Below are 21946 nucleotides of genomic sequence, written 5' to 3' on the forward strand. Positions count from 1 at the left end.
TTTGTAATTGAACTTTTTTTTTGTGTAAGAAAAAATATTGACACATTCGTTTTCATGATTTTTCAGACCAGGACTTTGGCACAAGGCCAGAAAGATGACCCTTACTGCAGGTCAAACTGATGTCAAGGTAATTGATTAAATTAAATATTCTTATCAAATGAAAGTTGGGGGAAATTGTTTATTGAGGATGAGCTGTCTATCATAAAAACCAAAATTTGTCAGACCCCAGTGCCAGGGGCCTGTACTCTCAGTGCCTGAAAGGGTGGATGGACCCTTATTAAGCATAGAATACACCCCAGTGCCAATGCTATCGAAGTTATTTTTATCACTTGAAAGAGACTTTGCTTAGTGTGCAAAGTATAGAGTAAAATTATCAGATTCCAGTGTTTCTAGTAGTGGTACAGATAAAACAGTATAGTGATATATTTAACATTGAAATAGATAAGTTGTAAGCTTTGATTCAGTTATAAAATACATGTAAATGAATTACAAATTAAAAATCATGAAAATGACTTTTGTTAAACAGAAGACTGTGTATGAAATAAAAAAAAACCCTGTGTAAGACATGTTGGGTGTTTAAATTGACGTCATTCCTGCATGCCTTTTATGTATGAATTGCGTTTTTAGAATGATGTCATTTTGCCGTTATGAATGAAATTGTAAATTTGTACACTACTATAAGAAAAAGGTGCTAAGTGAAATATTAGTTCTCATAATTTCATATGAGTTCTATGTAATATGCAAAAAATCAAATCAACACGGGCTGCGGTAACTGACCGGAATATCTAGCTCTCTGTTAACTGTTTAGCCAAAACTCGGCAGAGCCTCATTACCTTCGTAAACAGTTACCCTCGAGCTAGATATTCCGGTCTGTACCAGCATCTGGTGTAAGATCCTTATAATCATTGACATATATTACACTTTCAGGTTGAATTTCCAATACCTATAGTGGCGTGCAACCTGATGATAGAATATGCTGATTTCTATGACAACCTACAAGCCACAAGTGAGACATTACAATGTCCCCGCTGCAGTGCCTCCGTTCCTGCCAACCCTGGTGTGTGCGGTAACTGTGGAGAGAATGTGTTCCAGTGTCACAAATGCAGGTACGATATATATCAAATTTCATATCGGACTTTCTTGCCGTATACTTTAATATCTCTTCTTGAATGTATTCTGCATGTTATGTACATGTATATGTATATAGAAATGGTGTGTCTGCAGCAGAAGTGACATAACTAATTACATATAGTTAGAATGACAATATTTTCTTGCCATGGACAGAAAAAGAAATAGAATTTAGAATGGTGGCCGACATAAGCCATACAAAATACAAGTTAGATTGGATATTGATCAAACTCTTTTTCTCCTTACAAGCAGAAAAGGAAAAGGCAGGGATGTAAACATTGAACTGTTTTGTACTGTTTTACTTAGCTCATATTCCAGCAAGAGGAATAAGTCATATGTTGTCTTTGAACGTTTCTGATCTGTGTGTAAGGCAACCAGTAATGTTAAACATGATTTATAAAGATATTAAGCACATTGAATTGAATTCACTAAATGTCTTGAACAAAAAATTTAATGGTCTTGTCAAAAAGGACATTGTCTTGAGTTCTTTTAAATGCCAATAAATATTATAATCCAAAATAGTAGTACTGATGATGAAATAAAATTAATTAATGATTGTATTTTAAATTTGTTAATTGACCAATCCACAAAAACCACGAAAATTGCGTGGCGTCCGTGGCCAAGTGGTAAAGGTTGTTGACTTCAAACCACTTGCCCCTCACCGCTGTGGGTTCGAATTCTGACAGGGCTTTTGGATTCTTATGTGTGAGGAAACTATCCAGCTAGCTTATGTTACGTCGGTGGTTCTACTCAGGTGCCTGTTTGTGCCTGAAATAATGCATGGAAGGGCACCTGAGGTCTTCTTCCACCAGTAAAGCTGGAACGTCGCCAAATGACCTATACTGTGTTGGTGTGACGTAAAACCCAATCAAACAAACAAAACAAACCACGAAAATTAGGGCGTTTTCTTTTCATTTTGTCATCACAGAGCCATTAACTATGATGAGAAGGATCCATTCCTCTGTAATGCCTGTGGTTTCTGTAAATATGCCAAGTTTGACTTCACTCTCACAGCAAAGCCGTGCTGTGCTGTAGATCCTATAGAGAATGAAGATGACAGGAAGAAGGTAAGAATAGTCTCCCTTGTTTCTGTGGTTTACCACTGGTTTTATAGAATGGTATAATTTATGCTTCATCAAATTGTTATAAAGTGCTGTAGAAGAATTTTAACCCATAGCTGGCTGGCTTACAGAGATTCTCTAACCATGTAACCAATACAGACCAATCAGCTGTCACAGTCTACGTTGTTTGCTATTCAGTCAGTATATTCTGGAAATTTTCCCTATAAATTATGAATGGTTTTGTCTAAATTGATACACAAGTTAATTTCACTATTAAGCATGGTTAATAAAAATACAAAATCAATACAGTAAGTGTTTTGAAAGGTAATAGGTACAATGTAATATAGAATGGGGCTTTATTTATTTTTGATGTAATTTATATGATTAAAGTGAAGAAGGTGAGGGGTTACTTTTCCTTATTAATGACTTAATTATTAGAGGCATGTGTTCTACAGATATATAATTGGACAAGGCAATTTGTTATTTCATAAAATAAAGTGAAATTTTGAATGAAATAACTTTGGATGTAAATGAGTTTAATGGGGAAAAAATGTTCAATCAATATGTTAAGAGACATCTTTTATGAAGCCATTATTATGAAAGTGGCAGAGTGGCCAAGTGGTTAACACGTCTGACTAGTAATCTAAGTATTGCTGACCGCATGGTTTCAAACCCTGTCAGGGGCAAGCCGTTGTTTCCTTCTGCAAGAAACTACATTTATTGCTTAGTACTAGTTGGTTCCAGAAACAGTGATTCGAGATTGTTTCATTAAGCTTATAGCTTCCAACACAATTTAACTAAAAGAAATTTGTATAAAGTAAAAGCCATGATTATTAAAAAGTGGTGATTAAGGATGCCTCTTTAACAAAAATACTATGAGCCTTCCACCAATATTTTGAGTAGAGAATTACTGAATTATTCATGCTTGATAGAAGTTATACTCTATACTTTTGTTTGTTCTTATGATGAATCATCAGCATTGTATGCCAAATTTTTCTTTCATTTCATGCTTTATATTGAACATTTCAGGCTATTACAACAATAAACACTCTTCTAGAGAAAGCTGACCGGATCTACAAGCAGTTACAACTACATCGTCCAGCACTCGAGAATCTGATGATTCAGGTAGCCGAGCACAGCACCGACAGACCGGAGGACGGTGGCACACAAGGTGGTGGCGTGCCGGGATCAGCCGTCAACAAATCTATACAACACCTTGCGCTGAAATATTGCGGCGAAAGCAAATCTTCTTTTGATGAACTGAGCAAAATTATTCAGGTGAGGAAATGCAATACATGTTCATATATATATCTGCTTGTAGTGTTAATACTGCATCAACTGTCAATCATAAGATAACTTCAATACTTTATCAAATATAACAACACTCTTAACAAAATCATCAAGCTAACAAAATGATAAATGAACCATTTTGATAAAAAAAACCATTTACTTTCAAATCTAGACCTTTTTGTCATGAAGATGAATTAGTTAGACCAGTTTATACTTTAAGAAGGATTCCTATGAGATTTTTAAACAGATTCCTAGAGAAAAACTCTCATTTCATGAAACTATCAGGTAACTTTGTAAAGGTGAGAGGTCTTATGTAAGTGAGAAGTTTTGAATGAATTAATGAGTAAAGGGTCATCTTTGAAATTAATCTACCAATTAAACTCAATTAGTTGCCGTTAAGTGATATTGGCAAACTATGAATTCCACAGATTATAGAAAATGAATCCATACTATTATTTCTGTTAATGTAAAGGCTTTTTCTTTATCCATCTATTTAAATTATATCCAAACTTGCTTTTTTTTCTTTTTTATTAATTTAACTATAAAACAAATGGGTGGTGATGTAAAGGCTTATTTCTTAAGTCATCTTTTTAAAAAAAATTCAAAGATTTTTTTTTAAAAACGGCAGAACTGTTTTTGATAAGCCTTAAGAAAACTTGATGACTTTTATATTACAGAAAGTGCTTGCGTGTAGGAGAGAACTGGTGGACTATGATCGCCAACAGAGACAGGCTGTAACTACCAGTAGTTCACCAGTCACTAGTCCAAGAGATGCTCCGGTACTCAAACAACCGGTCAAGAAACCGGAAAAGATCAGGTTTGTGATAAATGATCGTTTCTTTTGGCTCTTTTAATGTTGCTTACTGAGATAAACTTGCTCCCTATTTCCATTGGTTGAAGTCCTGTTGCTGATGTTCTGATGGAGAAGTAACTATTAAAGGAACACCAGCCGACCGGTTAGCTCAATAGGTAGAGCGTTGGACTGTGAATCTGGCGACCCAGTTGTGATTGATCATGAAATCCTTGTCATTCACACTGTACCTCTGCTGTAGCATGTACAGAAAATTCAGTTCCTTGCAAAAGTGAAGGCAACTAGTACTGGTAAACTGTTTGACAGCCTAGCCCAGGAAGGATGCGGTGGTTGAACTGTGCTCTGGTGAATTTAATGTGGCTTACTGTCGTAATCCGGAGTAAAAACTACCAACACCACCTCCAGGAACTCCACTGAGGCCAAAAATCCTAAAAAAACATAAAATTTTAAATTCTTGCATAAATCAACTCGGGAATTAAAAAATGCAAAACATACAAAAGATAATTCTGAAATGTAATCAGAGTTAAAATGAAAATCAAACTTTACGGAAGTTTGGTGGTTCTTCTCTTGTGCCTGAAAACACCTGGGGTCTTCAACCATCAGTATTCTTGGCCATTTGCAAACCTGATGACCATTACAGTGTTTTTGTGACTTAAAACTCAAAAGAAAATAAAGAATGTGTAAATGAAGATATACATTTATTTTTTTGTTTACAGTGGCAAGCCAAGCAATTGTTTCGGATGTGCCAGTGCAGCTGTGGAGCACTGTATAACACTACTACGAGCCCTTGTTACGAACACCAACTTGAGGCATATACTCTGTAGTCAGGTACACTCTCTTGCTGTTACTATAAATAGTATTAAAATGGATGTGCAAAGTGTAGAAACATGATGTTACTTCTTTAAGATATTTAAATTTATTATATACATGTATACACTTTGATATAAATAAATACAGGTATCACATGCACAAATTTGACCCAACAGCTAGCTAACAGAACGTGGTTAATTCTACTCAGATACCTGCCCATGCCAAAAATAATGTACAGAGGGGCACCTGAGGTCTTCTTTCACAAGTTAAGCTGGAATGTCACCATATGACCACTACAGTGTTGGTGCAACATAAAACCCAACATTTAAAAAATGACCCAACAGAAAGAATAACTGTATTATGTACATCTTGGGACTTTTATAAAATAAAAATAAAAAAATATTAAAAATATATATTCTCTATCAAGATACTCTTGTAATCCCCTTATCAATCCTTAACTGGCCGGAACCTAAAGTGACCGGCCTTTGCAACCAGAATACCAGGCCAGCCTGCACATATTTGCAGACTGACCAGGCTTTATACTGTTGGTAGCAGCTCAAGTTTTGTATTTTTAATATTGAAATTCCTTTAACTTGAATGAACAATTTCAAAATTGTAACCTGACAAGTCCATTTAAGATATTCAGCATGTCATGGGTTTATAAAAAAACTTCATGTTATAAAAATCATGCACATATGTGTGTTTATCAAGACAATTTCTATTTACAGGGTATGATACAAGAGTTAATAGACTTTAACCTTCGCCGAGGCACACTACATGTGAGGTCAGAGGTCAGATCCCTGCTGTGCCTGCTCACCAAGGACAACCGGCGAGGTACCGAGGAGATGAACAACATCATAATGACCCGTATATCAGCGGCAGTAAAAGGACATCTCTCCAACCCAGATCTTGTAAGTAAAATAATTATTTTATTTCCTGTAATGAACCTTTCCATTTGTAAAGGGGTGACTGGTCTTTTGACAAATCTTGTTATAGGAGACTTGCTTCTGAGGGATCACACATTTTTCAGTTTTTTGGAACTCTGTATGAAGGGTATAATTTTTGATAGTTTAGATTTAGCTGTTCTACAACTGTTTATACATACCAAAGGTATATTTCTTTGAAATGCAAGAATTTTACTTTTAAGAAAAATAAATTTTTTATGCTTTTTAGCTTGACTATTCGAAGAATATGAGAGCTATTGTAGTCGCCCCGGCGTCCGCGTCTGCGTTGGTTAAAGTTTTTTGTAAAGTCAAATGTCTCACTTATTACTTGAGATATTCAATTGAAACTTACAATACTTATTTATAGTAACAAGGTACATCAGATTGACAAGTTGGATAACTCTGCCTACAATATTGACAGAATTATGCCCCTTTTTAACTTAGAAATTTTGGTTAAAGTTTTTTGTAAAGTCAAATATCTCAATTATTACTTGAGATATTCAATTGAAACTTACAATACTTATTTATAGTAACAAGGTACAACAGATTGACAAGTTGGATAACTCTGCCTACAATATTGACAGAATTATGCCCCTTTTTAACTTAGAAATTTTGGTTAAAGTTTTTTGTAAAGTCAAATATCTCAATTATTACTTGAGATATTCAATTGAAACTTACAATACTTATTTATAGTAACAAGGTACAACAGATTGACAAGTTGGATAACTCTGCCTACAATATTGACAGAATTATGCCCCTTTTTAACTTAGAAATTTTGGTTAAAGTTTTTTGTAAAGTCAAATATCTCAATTATTGCTTGAGATATTCAATTGGAACTTACAATACTTATTTATAGTAACAAGGTACATCAGATTGACAAGTTGGATAACTCTGCCTACAATATTGACAGAATTATGCCCCTTTTTAACTTAGAAATTTTGGTTAAAGTTTTTATGTAAAGTCAAATATCTCAATTATTGCTTGAGATATTCAATTGGAACTTACAATACTTATTTATAGTAACAAGGTACATCAGATTGACAAGTTGGATAACTCTGCCTACAATATTGACAGAATTATGCCCCTTTGGAACTTAGAAATTTTGGTTAAAGTTTTTATGTAAAGTCAAATATCTCAATTGTTGCTTTAGATATTCAATTGAAATTTAAAATACTTTTTTATAGTAACAATGTACATCAGTTTGCAAAATTGCATAACTCTGACTGCAATATTTGCAGAATTATTTGCCCCTTTGAAACTTAGAAATTTTGGTTAAAGGTCTTCAAAGATATTTACTTGAAACTTTTGGAGGGTCATAATTGTATGTCACTGACCAAGTTCCATAACTCTATCTTGCATTAAGGCTGATTCATATCCCCTATTCTACTTAGTCTCTTGGTTAATGTTTGCATGCAAGTTTTACATATCTCAATAACTATTAAAGATATTTATTTAAAACTTCACATATGCATTTAGTGTCATAATTGTAGGTCACTGACAAAGATCCATAATTCTATCTTGCATTTAGGCTGATTTTTCTCCCCTTTTTCAACTTAGAAATTCATTGTAAAGTTTTGCTTGTAAGCTGTTATCTCAATAACTACTGAAGGGTTTGTGCCTTTTTTGGGACAATTTTTGCATTCATAATAATAAAGCAGTGATTTACTTGATAAAACATCTTAATAACAAGCCTTTGTACCTTTTCTGTCAAATTTATGTATTCATAGGTAATTAGTATTATTATACTCAATAAAACACCCTTGTGACATTACCCTTAGAATAGTCAAGCCAATACTGTATAATTAGACTCTCTCTAAGGCCTATAACATGAATTTATAAAAAAAAATTAGCCCTTTTGTGAACTTAAAAAATTTAACATTATCAAGGCTCTTTTACTATCAAGCACTTAGAATAGTTGAGCGTGCTGTCCTACCGACAGCTCTTGTTATGTTGTGTACTTTGATATATACCTGAGTGAAATAAAGTTATATGTCTGTCTTTTGTGGTGTTTTTAGCTCACCTGTCACAAAGTGACAGGGTGAGCTTTTGTGATCTCTTTTCGTCCGGCGTCCATCCGACGTCCGTCCGTCCGTAAACTTTTACTTTAAATGACATCTCCTCATAAACCACTAAGCCAATTTCATCCAAACTTCACAGGAATGTTCCTTTGGTGGTCACCTTTAAAAATTGTTCAAAGAATTTAATTCCATGCAGAACTCTGGTTGCCATGGCAACCGAAAGAAAAAACTTAAAATATCTTCTTTTAAAAAACCCCAAGAGCTAAGGCTTAGATATTTGGCATGAAACATCATCTAGTGAGTGTCTACCAAGTTTGTTCAAATAAAATCCCTGGGGTCAAAATTGGCCCCGCCCCAGGGGGTCATTGATTTTCCCTTTATGCATATAGTAAAAACTTAAAAATTCTTCTTTTAAAGAACCCAAAGAGCTAGAGCTAAGATATTCAGCATGAAACATCTAATGAGTGTGTACCAAGTTTGTTCAAATAAAAGCCCTGGGGTCAAAATTGGCCCCGCCCCAGGGGATCATTGATTTTCCCTATATGCATATAGTAAAAACTTACAAAATCTTCTTTGAAAGAACTCAAAGAGCTAGAGCTAAGATATTCAGCATGAAACATCTTCTAATGGGTGTCTACCAAGTTTATTCAAATAAAAGCCCTTGGGTCAAAATTGGCCCCGCCCCGGGGTCATTGATTTTCCTTATATGTGTATAGCAAAAACTTAAATAATCTTTTTTGAAAAAACCGAAATAGCTAGAGTTTAGATATTAAGCATAAAACATCTTCTAGTAAACGTCTACAAAGTTTGTTTAAATAAAAGCCCTGGAGTCAAAACTGGCCCCGCCCTAGGGGTGTCATTGTTTTTAAGTATATGTGTGTAGTAAAAACTTAAAAAATCTTCTTTTAAAAAACCCAATGAGCTAGAGCTTAGATGTTTAGCATGAAATATCTTCTTATGGATGTCTACCAAGTTTGTTTAAATAAAAGCCCTGGAGTCAAAACTGGCCCCGCCCTAGGGGTGTCATTGTTTTTAACTATATGTGTGTAGTAAAAACTAAAATAAATCTTCTTTTAAAAAACCCAATGAGCTAGAGCTTAGATGTTTAGCATGAAATATCTTCTTATGAATGTCTACCAAGTTTGTTCAAATAAAAGCCCTTGGTTGAAAATTGGCCACGCCAGGCGGGGAGGGGGGGCGGGTTTTTCATTAGTGTAGTAAAAACTTAACATTGTGAAACATCTTCTAATGAGTGTCTTCCAAGTTTGTTCAAATAAAAGCCCTATATACAGGGGCCTATATACAGGTGAGCGACCTCAGGGCCATCATGGCCCTCTTGTTGTTTTTTTTTTTTTTGTTTTTTTGTTTTTTTTCACAATACAAAATTTATGATTTTTTGTGAAAGAAATTGGACAAAATTAAATCAGAAGTACTTTTTTCTTATATCAAAAGATCAGTATACTTGTCTGTCATGCAGTGTATTTTAAGTAAAAATTGATATACCTATCTTGTAAGTAGTGAGCAGGTTGATTGCTTCTTAAAAATAAAAGAAAACTGTTAATGTTTGTTTGTTTGTTCGTTTGTTTCATATTTACGCCCTTTCCCAACAGTATTTCAGTCATATAGGCGGGTAGTTTCCTAACCATCGTTCCTCGAGAGTTACACCAGTACTAGACTACCTTCCTCTGCGCTAAACTACCAAAGCATCTCCCGGGGATCAAACCCACGCCAGAGAGGTAACTGGGTTAGAAGTCATGAACTCTAACCCCTCGACCACCGAGGGGGTAAAACTGTTAATGGATAGATGTTTCTATGCTTGTAATTTGTTATATTGTATTGAAACAATGTTTTAATATTCCAGGGATCATCAGTGAGACATGAGATTCTTCTGCTGGCAAACTCTCTGAAACAAGAAGACACCTGCTGGGAGTTTAGGGTCAGATGTGGTAAGTTGTTTGAATTGATGTTGTGAAATGTGGGGTCATTTCAGATCTTTAATCGATACAATATAAAATGTGGGGACATTTCATATCTTTAATCCATATGTGGGGACATTTCATATCTTTAATCCATACAATATAAAATGTGGAGACATTTCTGATCATAAATACATACAATTTGAAATGTGGGGACATTTAAGATCTTAAATCCATGCAATATAAAATGTGGGGACATTTCATATCTTTAATCCATACAATATAAAATGTGGGGACATTTCATATCTTTAATCCATACAATATAAAATGTGGGGAAATTTCTGATCTTAAATACATACAATTTGAAATGTGGGGACATTTAAAATCTTTAATCCATACAATATAACATGTGGGAACATTTAAGATCTTTAATCCATACAATATAAAATGTGGGGACATTTCATATCTTTAATCCATACAATATAAAATGTGGGAACATTTCATATCTTTAATCCATACAGTATAAAATGTGGGGACATTTCAGATCTTTAATCCATACAATTTGAAATGTGGGGACATTTTATATCTTTAATCCATACAATATAAAATGTGGGGACATGTCAGATCTTTGATCCATACAATATTAAATGTGGGGACATTTCATATCTTTAATCCATACAATATAAAATGTGGGGACATTTCAGATCTTTAATCTATACAATTTGAAATGTGGGGACATTTTATATCTTTAATCCATACAATATAAAATGTGGGGACATTTCAGATCTTTAATCCAGTTACCTCTCTGGCGTGGGTTCGATCCCCGGGAGATGTTTTGGTAGTTTAGCGCGGAGGTAGGTAGTCTAGTACTGGTGTAACTCTCCAGGAACGATGGTTAGGAAACTACCCGCCTATATGACTGAAATACTGTTGGAAAAAGGCGTAAAATGAAACAAACAAACAGATCTTTAATCCATACAATTTGAAATGTGGGGACATTTTATATCTTTAATCCATACAATATAAAATGTGGGAACATTTCATATCTTTAATCCATACAGTATAAAATGTGGGGACATTTCAGATCTTTAATCCATACAACATAAAATGTGGGAACATTTCATATCTATAATCCATACAATATAAAATGTGGGGACATTTCAGATCTTTGATCCATACAATATAAAATGTGGGGACATTTCATATCTTTAATCCATACAATATAAAATGTGGGGACATTTCAGATCTTTAATCCATACAATATAAAATGTGGGAACATTTCATATCTTTAATCCATACAACATAAAATGTGGGAACATTTCATATCTACCAACAGTATAAAATGTGGGGACATTTTAGATCTTTAATCCATACAATTTGAAATGTGGGGACATTTCAGATCTATAATCCATACAACATAAAATGTGGGAACATTTCATATCTTTAAGCCATACAATATAAAATGTGGGGACATTTCAGATCTTTGATCCATACAATTTGAAATGTGGGGACATTTTATATCTTTAATCCATACAATATAAAATGTGGGGACATGTCAGATCTTTGATCCATACAATATTAAATGTGGGGACATTTCATATCTTTAATCCATACAATATAAAATGTGGGGACATTTCAGATCTTTAATCTATACAATTTGAAATGTGGGGACATGTCAGATCTTTAATCCATACAACATAAAATGTGGGAACATTTCATATCTTTAATCGATACAACATAAAATGTGGGAACATTTTATATCTTTAATCCATACAGTATAAAATGCAGGGACATTTCAGATCTTTAATCCATACAATTTGAAATGTGGGGACATGTCAGATCTTTAATCTATACAACATAAAATGTGGGAACATTTCATATCTTTGATCCATACAATATTAAATGTGGGGACATTTCATATCTTTAATACATACAATACATAATGTGGGGGCATTTCAGATCTTAAATCCATACAATATAAAATGTGGGGACATTATAAAATGTGGGGACATTTTATATCTTTAATACATACAATATAAAATGTAGGGACATTTCATATCTTTAATCCATACAATATAAAATATGGGGACATTTTAAAATGTGGGAACATTTCAGATCTTTAATCCATACAATATAGATGTTTAAGATAACAAACTTAAAATTTAAAGATGGAAAAGAAAGTTGTTTAAAAGAATTTTAGCTCTTCAAGAATGTGAAAATTAAAGTGTACAAAAATGCACATGCCTATCTCATTGCATACAACAAAATTTGTCTGTCATATTCTTGTATAATTAACCATTTGGACAAACACCTTTATGTATCAATGAGCTGTAATATACAGGTGAACCCTGTGAAAAACAATCACCTGTTGGACAAATTTGCCAAGATATCCTTCATTTAATAACCAATTGGGTAAAGTTGGAAAGTTGTCTGTCTTATACAGGTTCCACTGTTCACTGTCTTAGATAATAATGTTATTTGGCTAATTTGGTAAAACCATCTATCTTATGTAATGTTACTGTTCTAAAAGAGAAAGAAATTAAAGCTGTCTCACTCATTAAGGTTTGACAGTACTTTCAAGGTGATAATGAACGTTTATGACCAATATATTTAATATAATTTACACAATTGTTTCACTGTGTTTCAGTAATGCGACTATTCCTGATGGGAATGCAGCTGGAGCAGCCAGTCATCATGGAGAGTGTTACATTACCGTGTCTGAGGATATTACAACATTTGATACGACCTGACAAGTCACAGATAAACAAGGTAAGTGGAGTATTATAGTCCTAGTGTGCTCCCTTTCTTTTTCTTTGTATAGTGTATTTTAAAAGTTAATTTATTTTTTATTTTTTTACTGGACAGAGTGCGTCTGAAATATTTTGTGCTAGATATAATGCTACGTTAGCTGCTTAACTAGTTTTAGTTTCGAATCGTGGTTTGTGAACTTGAGTCTTGATAATGTTAAGTGTCTATTGTTCTAGGTTACCCAAAATATGTTGCTATGCTGTTGCCTACTATGTTATTGCACTCTTTGTAATAAAAGAGTTAACACTTAGAACGAAAAGAGATAAGCAACTGCCGCCAGTATAGAGCCCGGCCATCCTGCATGTCTTTACAGTCTGACCAGGATCTCTACTATTAGTTGCTCATTTTTATGATATTTCAGATATCAAAATCCCTTAAACATTGAATGGACTGTTCCAACATCAAAGCAGGGCAAATCCATTACACATATTTAGCAGTTAAGGGTAATAGGTATTTTAAATAATTTTTGACATCTATTTCAGGAGGGTGTTCAGGAGGAGCCACCACCTGTCAGTTCAGTGATGGCCCTGCCCCCTGATTTGCATGTGAATGGAGCTGAATGGCTGAGCGGTAATCAGAAATTCTCATACCAGAACTGGAGAAGATATCTGCCTGTACAACAAGGTAAGATTATTTATTGTGTTATATATGTTTATGATATTGCATTTTGCATCAGTTATTAGTTTGTTCATGTGGTTAAAATCAAACCTAACTGAAGCTCCATGGTTTCAGAGTATTCAAGCAAAAATGGAAAGCTGAATTTAATGAGATTAGCCTTTCATTATTCAGTTATTTTTCAGAAATGAAGATCTTGGAACCAAGATTTTCTTTTCTTTGTAACAATTTGGAAAAAAACATTTAAGTCCTATTTAAATATGCATGTTTGTAGACCTACCATACATGTATATAGATTTGGAGTATTTCATGACAGGCTTTTATCTCATCAATTTTTAGATTATTTCATGAAATCAAAATTAAAGTAAATAAATTTTTAAAAAAAGTTTATCTTTCATTCAAGGGAAAGGAATGTGATGATAGAAAATAATTTGAAGTGTCTGCCTCAATTAAGAAATGCATAATATTAGTCCTATTAAGGCTAAAACCATACATGTATATTTATTAAATGAAACTGTCACACCATTACTGAGTTGGTCTAGAAGGCAGGCAGGAAAATGATTTTAATAGGCTTATAGCTTTCCTCTTGTTTCTTCTGAGATGAATAAACTTTGAATAAGTTTTTTATAAAATTTGTGTTTCTTTATTCAGTCACACAGCAGACTACACCTACTGTAGAAAAGAAAGAGGAATTAACAGAGAAAGTAGATGAAAAAGTCACTGTCGAGAAGTCTGAGGTTCGTGCTCATTACCTTGAAGAGAAATATGCCACTAGGTGGCGCCACAAGATGTGGAAGGTCCCTGGCGTGCCGCTGAAGTTGACACAGACAACATGGCTCCAGCAGGCTATGTTCTCGCCGTCGTCACAGTCGGCAAGGCAGACGGCCACAAGGGTCATTGAGTACATAGCTCAAGTTCCATCAAGAAAGAAGGAAATAGTTGACATGCTTACTGGGTAAATTTACCTATCCTTTCATTTATCAGTTTTCAAGATAACTGTAAAAATTCCAGGTTTCTTACAATTGGTTCTGAACCAGATTTGCTGGAAAATTTTTAAACGGATGTACTAACAAACAATTATATTGACGTATTTATCATTTGACCTATGTAAGCTGGAAAACCTTTAGGCCTATGTTTTATGTAATATTAGTTCAACCTTGATTGGCTCGAACTACCGATCTCTCAAACAAATTTGCACGGGCCCTCCGAGTTTGAGCGAACAAAGTTCGATTGTAGTGGAATCAGCTTTGAAAGGATTTGATTTTGATTTTATTTTTCATGCTATATAATTGTGTAAATATTTTTGCAGATGTTTAGATCAGGTGGGCAAGGCAGGGGAGTGTGCCCAGGAATTCCTGGCTCTTTATGGTAGAGTTATACAGCCTACCCATTGGAAGCATTATCTTGCCATCAAAGGGGTGTTACTGAAATTGGGAGATCTGATCACCAAAGTAAGTATTGTATTCACAGTCATAATCATATTGAATTTATTTAAGACACCAAATACTGGTTATTTCAAGGATAGAGGTGGTTCTACACATGTGCTCGCTTGTACCTTAAATAATGTTCAAAAAGACAAACAAGATTTTCTCCACCACCAGAGAAGCTGGGAAGTTGCCTAATGACCTTACAGTGACGGTGTGACTTGACAAAAGACTTGAAAATTGATTAATATACATACTAGTTATTAGAATTTATTTCACAATCATGCCTTTACACTTAACTTTATGATATTAACAGAGATGACATTGCATTTTTTGTAGGAGGTAGAAAAACTACAGTACCTAGAGGAGACAACATTAAGTTCTGATCTTGCCCAAGGTTTTGCTCTAAAATCACTCACAGGTATGTCATCAATGATTTATACTAACAATTCAAAGAGCTCAATTTAATTTTAATGTTCTCAATTCACCCTGTTAGCTGCCAGACCAGTAGTTATAATAATTGCGAAGTATTCATCTGGCACATTACTAAGAATTAGAGAAATTTTTGATACAAGATAAGAGTGAGGGCGTCCATGGCCTAGTGGTTAAGGTCTTTGACTTCAAACCACTTGCCTCTCATCGCTGTACGTTTGGGCTACGCCAGCTTCTTTGCATTTTATCATGTGAGAAAGCTATCCAGCTAGCTTACAGGTGCCAGTTTATGCCTGAAATAATGCAAAAAGGAGTTTGCCTATCATCAATAGAGCTGGAAAGTTGCCATATGGCCTATACTGTGTTGGTGTGACGTTAAATCCAAGCAATTAAAAGAAGATAAATGTTTATTTTTCATTTCATGTACATTGACGAAATCAGTGTTACCAATATTCTGGCTTTCTGCAAGATCATTATTTTGAATTGTATAAATTTGTCCCTTTGACATTGGTTCCTGCAAACACAAAGAAAATTTAGGGGGGAAAAGTTACATTACTCTAACATTACTTATTCTTTATCTTTGCAGAGTTACTGTCCTTGTTTGTTCAACAGAAGGAGATAAAGCAACATTACAAGAACAGACTGGTTGGTTATGTACTGAATGGTTACCTCTCACTGAAGAAACTTCTAGTACAGAGAACCAAACTGATAGACGAGACACAAGATAAACTTCTAGAGCTGTTAGAGGATCTTACTACAGGTAAAATAATTGTGTATATAGGTTTCACAGTGGGGGCCTGGCGGAGTGGTTATCGCATCGGACTAGTAATCTAAGGATTGCTGACCATGTGGGTTTAAACCCCATCTTCGTCAAGCTGTCTTCTTCCGTGAGCAAGAACCTTTGCATTCATTGCTGCTTAGTACTGGTTGGTCCCAGGAATAGATTCAGGAGTGTTGCAATAAGATTATAGATTCTAACACAATTGAACAAAAATAGATATGTTTAAACTAATAACTTAGACAGGAATGTGAAATACAGGTAACGGGAAAAATTCATTTCTTTCAATTTGATTTACATTTAAATATTGGTCCATTTTCTTATGGTGTTGCTAGTTTTGATCATATAAGGCACAGATTTGGCATTATCATTGCGCTATTTCTGCAATTTTTTTCACATTCCTGTGTGAAGAGATTTATATAATGTAATTGATGTGGAAAATTACACAAAAGTTGAAATTTTCAAGCCATGAAAGTAGCTGAAATGGCATTAAGTGTTCCATTTGGTGAGGGAATTAGTCAGATAGGGTACTGTCTCCTTATGCATTATGCATATTAAGATTCTTGGGTTATTTTCTTTTAATGATAAACATTTATTGTAATATTGTGCCATCCACAGACTTTGAATCACATATCCATGACTGTGTTTGGGTTTGTTTCTTTCGATGGAGATCTCCAACTTAATGCTTGCTTACATATGCTGCTGACTTTAATCTTGAATCTGTCCCTGGAACCAACTACTACTTAGCAATGAGTGTAAAGTTTCTTGCTCACGGAAACAAAAACGGCTTGTCCCTGACTGGGCTGACTTTTACAAGGTGCCTGTTTAATTAAGTGCACAGAGGTGGCTGCTTCCCTCTCCATACTGCAGCTCTAAGATGAATAAAATAAAGACACCTTGTGGGATATAGTCTCTCTTAGTTTAAAAGATGGTTTTTTATGACAGTAACGAGTATGAATCCAAATTTATAGCCTCCTTATCAATAACAATAAGGAAATGGCATATTTTTGATTTATATACAAACCAAGCAATAATTATGTACTCTAGAGTGTAAGTTTCAGCAAGGATCAAAAATTGATTCAAATGTTGTTTCTTCAATAAACATGCTTTAATTTCAGTATATATGTACATGTATATATAATTTTATATATTTTAGGTACTGAGTCTGAAACAAAAGAGTTCATGCAAGTGTGTGTACAGACAATACAGAAATATCCACTAGATGATAAAGTGTCCCCTGTCTTCATATTTGAGAGACTGTGTAGCATAATATTTCCAGTAAGTACTTGTTTTATTGGTGTTAAATTGAAATATTTGAACCAGTCAAAATGTAATTAAAAACAACAACAAAAAAAAACAAAAAAACGTGTTCTTTTTCCAATTTTATGATATGTAAAATTTACAAAATTATGTAATACTGCAATTACAAATTATACTAGAGAAGCATTGTACCAGGGGTATAGACAATAAGCCTTATTTCATAAACCTCTTTGCAGAGATTTGATTCTTTAAAAAAATGGAATCATACCTGAACCTGCTGAAAATCTTAAATGGACTTGTCCATCTTTCAGTCTTGACAAAACCATTCATCATTTTCAGGGAAAATTTCAAAATAAGCACTGACTGAAATAAGGAACAGTGTTGATCATGATCAGATGGCATGGATGTGTCGCCTGATCTTGGTCTGCACTGGTCGCATGTGTATATTCAGTTGCTACTAGCATGCATAGAGTTGAACTTTCTATTCCTATTACAGGAAGAGAACGATGTTGGTGATTTCTATATGATCTTGGAGAAAGACCCGCAACAAGAAGACTTCCTGCAGGGGAGAATGCTGGGTAATCCGTACAGTTCTAGTGAGGCGGGGCTCGGCCCGCTGATGAGGGATGTGAAGAATAAGATATGTCAAGGTATGTTCACTGTATATTGTTATACCCTGCTTTACGTTTCATTTATAAGTCTTCTTGGATTTAGAGACATGTTTTATAATGACATTTAAGTAAAACAAGAATTTTATGATGATAATCTTAGTGAATCAGTGGCTACTAAACACTTGTGAGTTACAGAGTAATTTCAGTTTTTACAGTTGTCTCTTTATGAACCATTATTGTTAAAAGTGGTTGGTTTTCAGAGGTTGTTTTCATGCAAATTCAAGGTGTTATGTGTAGAGTCCTTAAGTTGTTACAATTCATGACAATTGTAAGTAATTGCTTTATATTTCCAGATTGTGAGTTGGTGGCCCTATTAGAAGATGACACTGGGATGGAGGTGAGGAGATATAAAAGAAAATGCAGATTCATTTTCTTATTGATAAATATTTACAATTTTAGTTAAAATTTGGGGTGTCTGTGGCTGAGTGGTTAAAGTCATTGACATAAAACCACGAGTGAGAATAAAACTAAAGATTAAGTTTTTTAAGTAAAATTTTGTTAAACTTTTACTGCTGAATTACTGCTGAATCTATGACTCAAGGTACCATTGGTCTGATCCTTGGAAAAGACATTGTAATATTATGCCTAAATAAGTATTAACATATTTTTTCAGTTATTGGTGAATAAGAAGATAATCAGCCTAGACCTACCTGTAAAAGATGTTTACAAGAAAATATGGGCACCAGAACATGGAGAGGTAATTGAAACAGCTTGTTCGTCTTTGATATTAGATAGTGTATTATATATTTACATTATTTCTTAAGACTGAATCTTGCTTATCTTTGCAGTCACACTTCTGTTAAGTTTTTGCTTGCAAGTTGATATCTCCAAAACTATTGAAGGGAATTGATTGAAACAACTTCACACACTTGTTTTCTGTGATATCTTACATGATGGGCTAAGGTCTTACAACTTTGGAGTTACTATTTTACAGAGTTATGCCCCTTTTCTTACTGTTGAGCACTGAGAACAGTCAAGTGCACTGGCTTACGTACAGATCCTTTTCTTGTCAATGTGCTGTAAAGCTCAATTAAATGACCCTACAAACATTAATATCTGTGCTTGCTATTTTAGGGTGAGCCGATGCAGATTATCTACCGTATGCGAGGATTGTTAGGCGACGCTACAGAAGACATGGTTAACTCCCTTGAATCCAACACACAGGAGGATATAGATAAAGAGGAAGTATACAGGATGGCAAACGTGCTGGCATCTTGTGGTGGCCTCAACGTTATGTTAGATAGGTAAGTTCAATATTTACTGGAAAATATTGAGTAAAGTTTTTTGTCAAACTTCAGGAGATAATTGTTGTAATAATTATCCTATTTTCTTTCATTTTATTTGTTTTAAGAAGTTAAATTTTGTTCCAAAAATAAAGCAATTTGACCAAGACTAAAGGAGAGGAACAAGCATGTTTGTACATTATCTTATCCCTTACTGTAAGTCTGTGATTTATATTTCTTTTCCATTTAAAATGCTAACAAGTGATCATGGTCTGTCTATACAAGTGCTGACAATATAAGGCCAATTTAGTGTGGACTTCCATACAATTACACCCTAACTCTTGACTGTTGGCTGCTCAAGAATTTTAGTTATTTGATATTAAAGATCCCTTAAACTTACAGTGGGTGTTACCAAAATCAAATTAGAACATATCCATTATGAAAATTTAGGAGAATCAGGGTTAAGAACAAGGTGGTATTAGATATTCAACATTCCATCATACCATTCCATCAATGCTGTTAAATTTCTTTGAACATTCCAGTCATACTTGACATTGGAGTTTTTATTGTACATTTGTATGTTGAAAGTATAAATTTCATTGTAATTTTTAAGATATAAAATTCCTGATTTTCATCTTCAGGTTGGAATCCATCAAGGACCTTGTGCTTGGCAAGCCACTAATGCTAGTGTTACTAAAACTTTTCTCCTTTGCTGTTAACGTGAAAGCTAATCGTCAGGAGCTGATCAAACCAGAGTTAAACACCATCACTGTGATGCTTGGTGCGCTCAACCTGGCATTGTGGGCGGAGCAAGAGAGTGGCTCCACGGCAACGAAAGGACAGACTATAACCGAACAGATTTTACAGATTATGGAAACCATTTTGTTAGAAGCCAGTTCACAGTCAACAGATAAATACACTGTAAGATTTCCAAATATTATAAGCATTATGATGTTGCAAATAACCACAACTGTTCATAAACAAGTTCAGTGAAAATGAGCTTGAATCATTTTCAGTTTTGTCATTTTAGGCATTTTTTGGAATTTAGACTGTTAAGTTATTAATGTAATGTGGTTGTGAGATTTGGGGATATTAAACTTTAGAGGCTTACCCAATTTATCATTTAATTACTTTTTCGAGCTAGTAATTGAGGTTATATTTTTATGTATTTGCAAGAAATGAAGGTCAAAGGCTTATTTAATCAGGTAATCTTGGTATATTTTGAATTTTTATGATTTTAGAATTGACTTCTCATTTAAATATATTTGTGTGATTGAAATATATAAGTAACTTGCTTTCAGAAACCACAGTAAAATAACAAATTATAGGTACAGTGCAAACCTTGCAGGCAGCTATTTAGTTTCATATGCAGAATAAATTTAACATTACATTTGATGATGTTTTTTTCTTTTCAGGAGTTTTCGAAATTATGTGGGGACAAGGCCCAGCTAATGATGTTACTGGAACGAATAAACTCGGCATTTGTACGATCTAACACGAGTGTCCTTCAAGCACTGATGAGGCTGATACCATTCCTGGCATTCGGAGAGGAAGACAAAATGTTAACTCTAATCAACCATTTTAAACCTTACCTAGACTTTAACAAGTATGTATTGTTAGCGCCAATTTTCTAAGACAAATGCGCTGTATATATTGTCATGACCTGGTCAATGATAGCATTAGTTAACCTTTATGTTAAGGTCCATTTCTCAGAGCTGTCCACTTTCAAAGCTATTCACTTCAAACTTGGCATACTTGTTCTTTATCAAAACAAAGTGGCGGTATGGCCGAGTGGTAAACGCGTCAGACTAGTAATCTTATGATCGCTGGCTGCATGGGTTCAAACCCGTCAGGGGCAAGTCATTGTTTCCTTGAGCAAGAAACTGTACACTCATTGCTCAGTACTGGTTGGTTCCAGGAACTGATTCGAAAGTGTGTCTATAAGCTGATAGCTTCCTACACAATCGAACTAAAATAAATTCTGTATAAACCAAAACATCACTTTAACGGAGCAGATATTTTTTGAAATAAAAAGCAATTTTGCAGACTTGTTCCCCCTTTTCTACTTAAGTTTAATTACACAATCCAGCACTGAGAAAAGTGAAGCATACCTTTGCTCAAACAGATCTTATCTTCACATTCTGCTTATCTACAAATTAAAGTATAACTGCCTATAAATGTCTCTATATTGAAAGAAAAATGTTCCTTCAGGAAAAAAAGAGTAGGGAGGCAGCTGTAATTTGCAGACAGTGGCCATTTTTGTTCGCAGACAATTACCTTATAACATTGTATATATACACCTTGACGGTACAAGGCTTCATTGCCTGATTTTACATTGTTGATGATATTTGTACAGGTTTGATGCTGAGCACACTCATGATGAAAAAGTACATTTGGATTGCTTCTGTAATATTGCTGCCGGTATCCAGGTAAATATTCCTAATTAACTTCATATTTGAGATAGTTTACTGCTGGGAACCAATGGTCAGCTTTTGACAGCTAGTATAGAATCACATCAGTTGTTAGAGCAGTCTGACCAGGTCCTAAACTGTCGGCTTATATATAAACTATGTATTTTCATGTTGATATCCCTAAAATTGATAATGGGGATTTCCAAAATGGAAACTGGACAAGTCCATTCAAGAAATTCAGGAGTTTTCAGGTTATGGCATTTAAAGTAAGTTGACTATGAAATTAAATGATTGAAAAAAAACTGTTTTATTTGAGGTTGTGTGAACCAGATTTTGCTTGAGTGAC

General features: G+C 34.3%; 1 protein-coding gene across 1 annotated transcript in view; it reads left to right on the top strand.

Annotated features, from left to right (window-relative positions):
- Nucleotides 1-21946, top strand: part of LOC132757578 (E3 ubiquitin-protein ligase UBR4-like) — a gene marked incomplete at both ends in the record, with an annotated part of 47221 nt that overhangs the window by 17625 nt on the left and 7650 nt on the right. Inside the window, 22 exon segments of the mRNA XM_060748894.1 lie at nucleotides 67-127; nucleotides 928-1106; nucleotides 2057-2195; nucleotides 3219-3467; nucleotides 4157-4296; nucleotides 5007-5118; nucleotides 5829-6011; nucleotides 9924-10008; nucleotides 12626-12747; nucleotides 13269-13410; nucleotides 14053-14356; nucleotides 14711-14852; nucleotides 15165-15246; nucleotides 15844-16017; nucleotides 17192-17313; nucleotides 17792-17945; nucleotides 18260-18303; nucleotides 18580-18663; nucleotides 19041-19210; nucleotides 19831-20110; nucleotides 20605-20795; nucleotides 21546-21618. Of these exon segments, the coding sequence (XP_060604877.1) occupies nucleotides 67-127; nucleotides 928-1106; nucleotides 2057-2195; nucleotides 3219-3467; nucleotides 4157-4296; nucleotides 5007-5118; nucleotides 5829-6011; nucleotides 9924-10008; nucleotides 12626-12747; nucleotides 13269-13410; nucleotides 14053-14356; nucleotides 14711-14852; nucleotides 15165-15246; nucleotides 15844-16017; nucleotides 17192-17313; nucleotides 17792-17945; nucleotides 18260-18303; nucleotides 18580-18663; nucleotides 19041-19210; nucleotides 19831-20110; nucleotides 20605-20795; nucleotides 21546-21618 (3232 nt within the window).

Source organism: Ruditapes philippinarum, unplaced genomic scaffold (assembly GCF_026571515.1).
Source record: "Ruditapes philippinarum isolate M1 unplaced genomic scaffold, ASM2657151v2 ctg6286_1_1_1_1, whole genome shotgun sequence".
In the NCBI taxonomy this organism is placed as follows: Eukaryota; Metazoa; Mollusca; class Bivalvia; order Venerida; family Veneridae; genus Ruditapes; species Ruditapes philippinarum.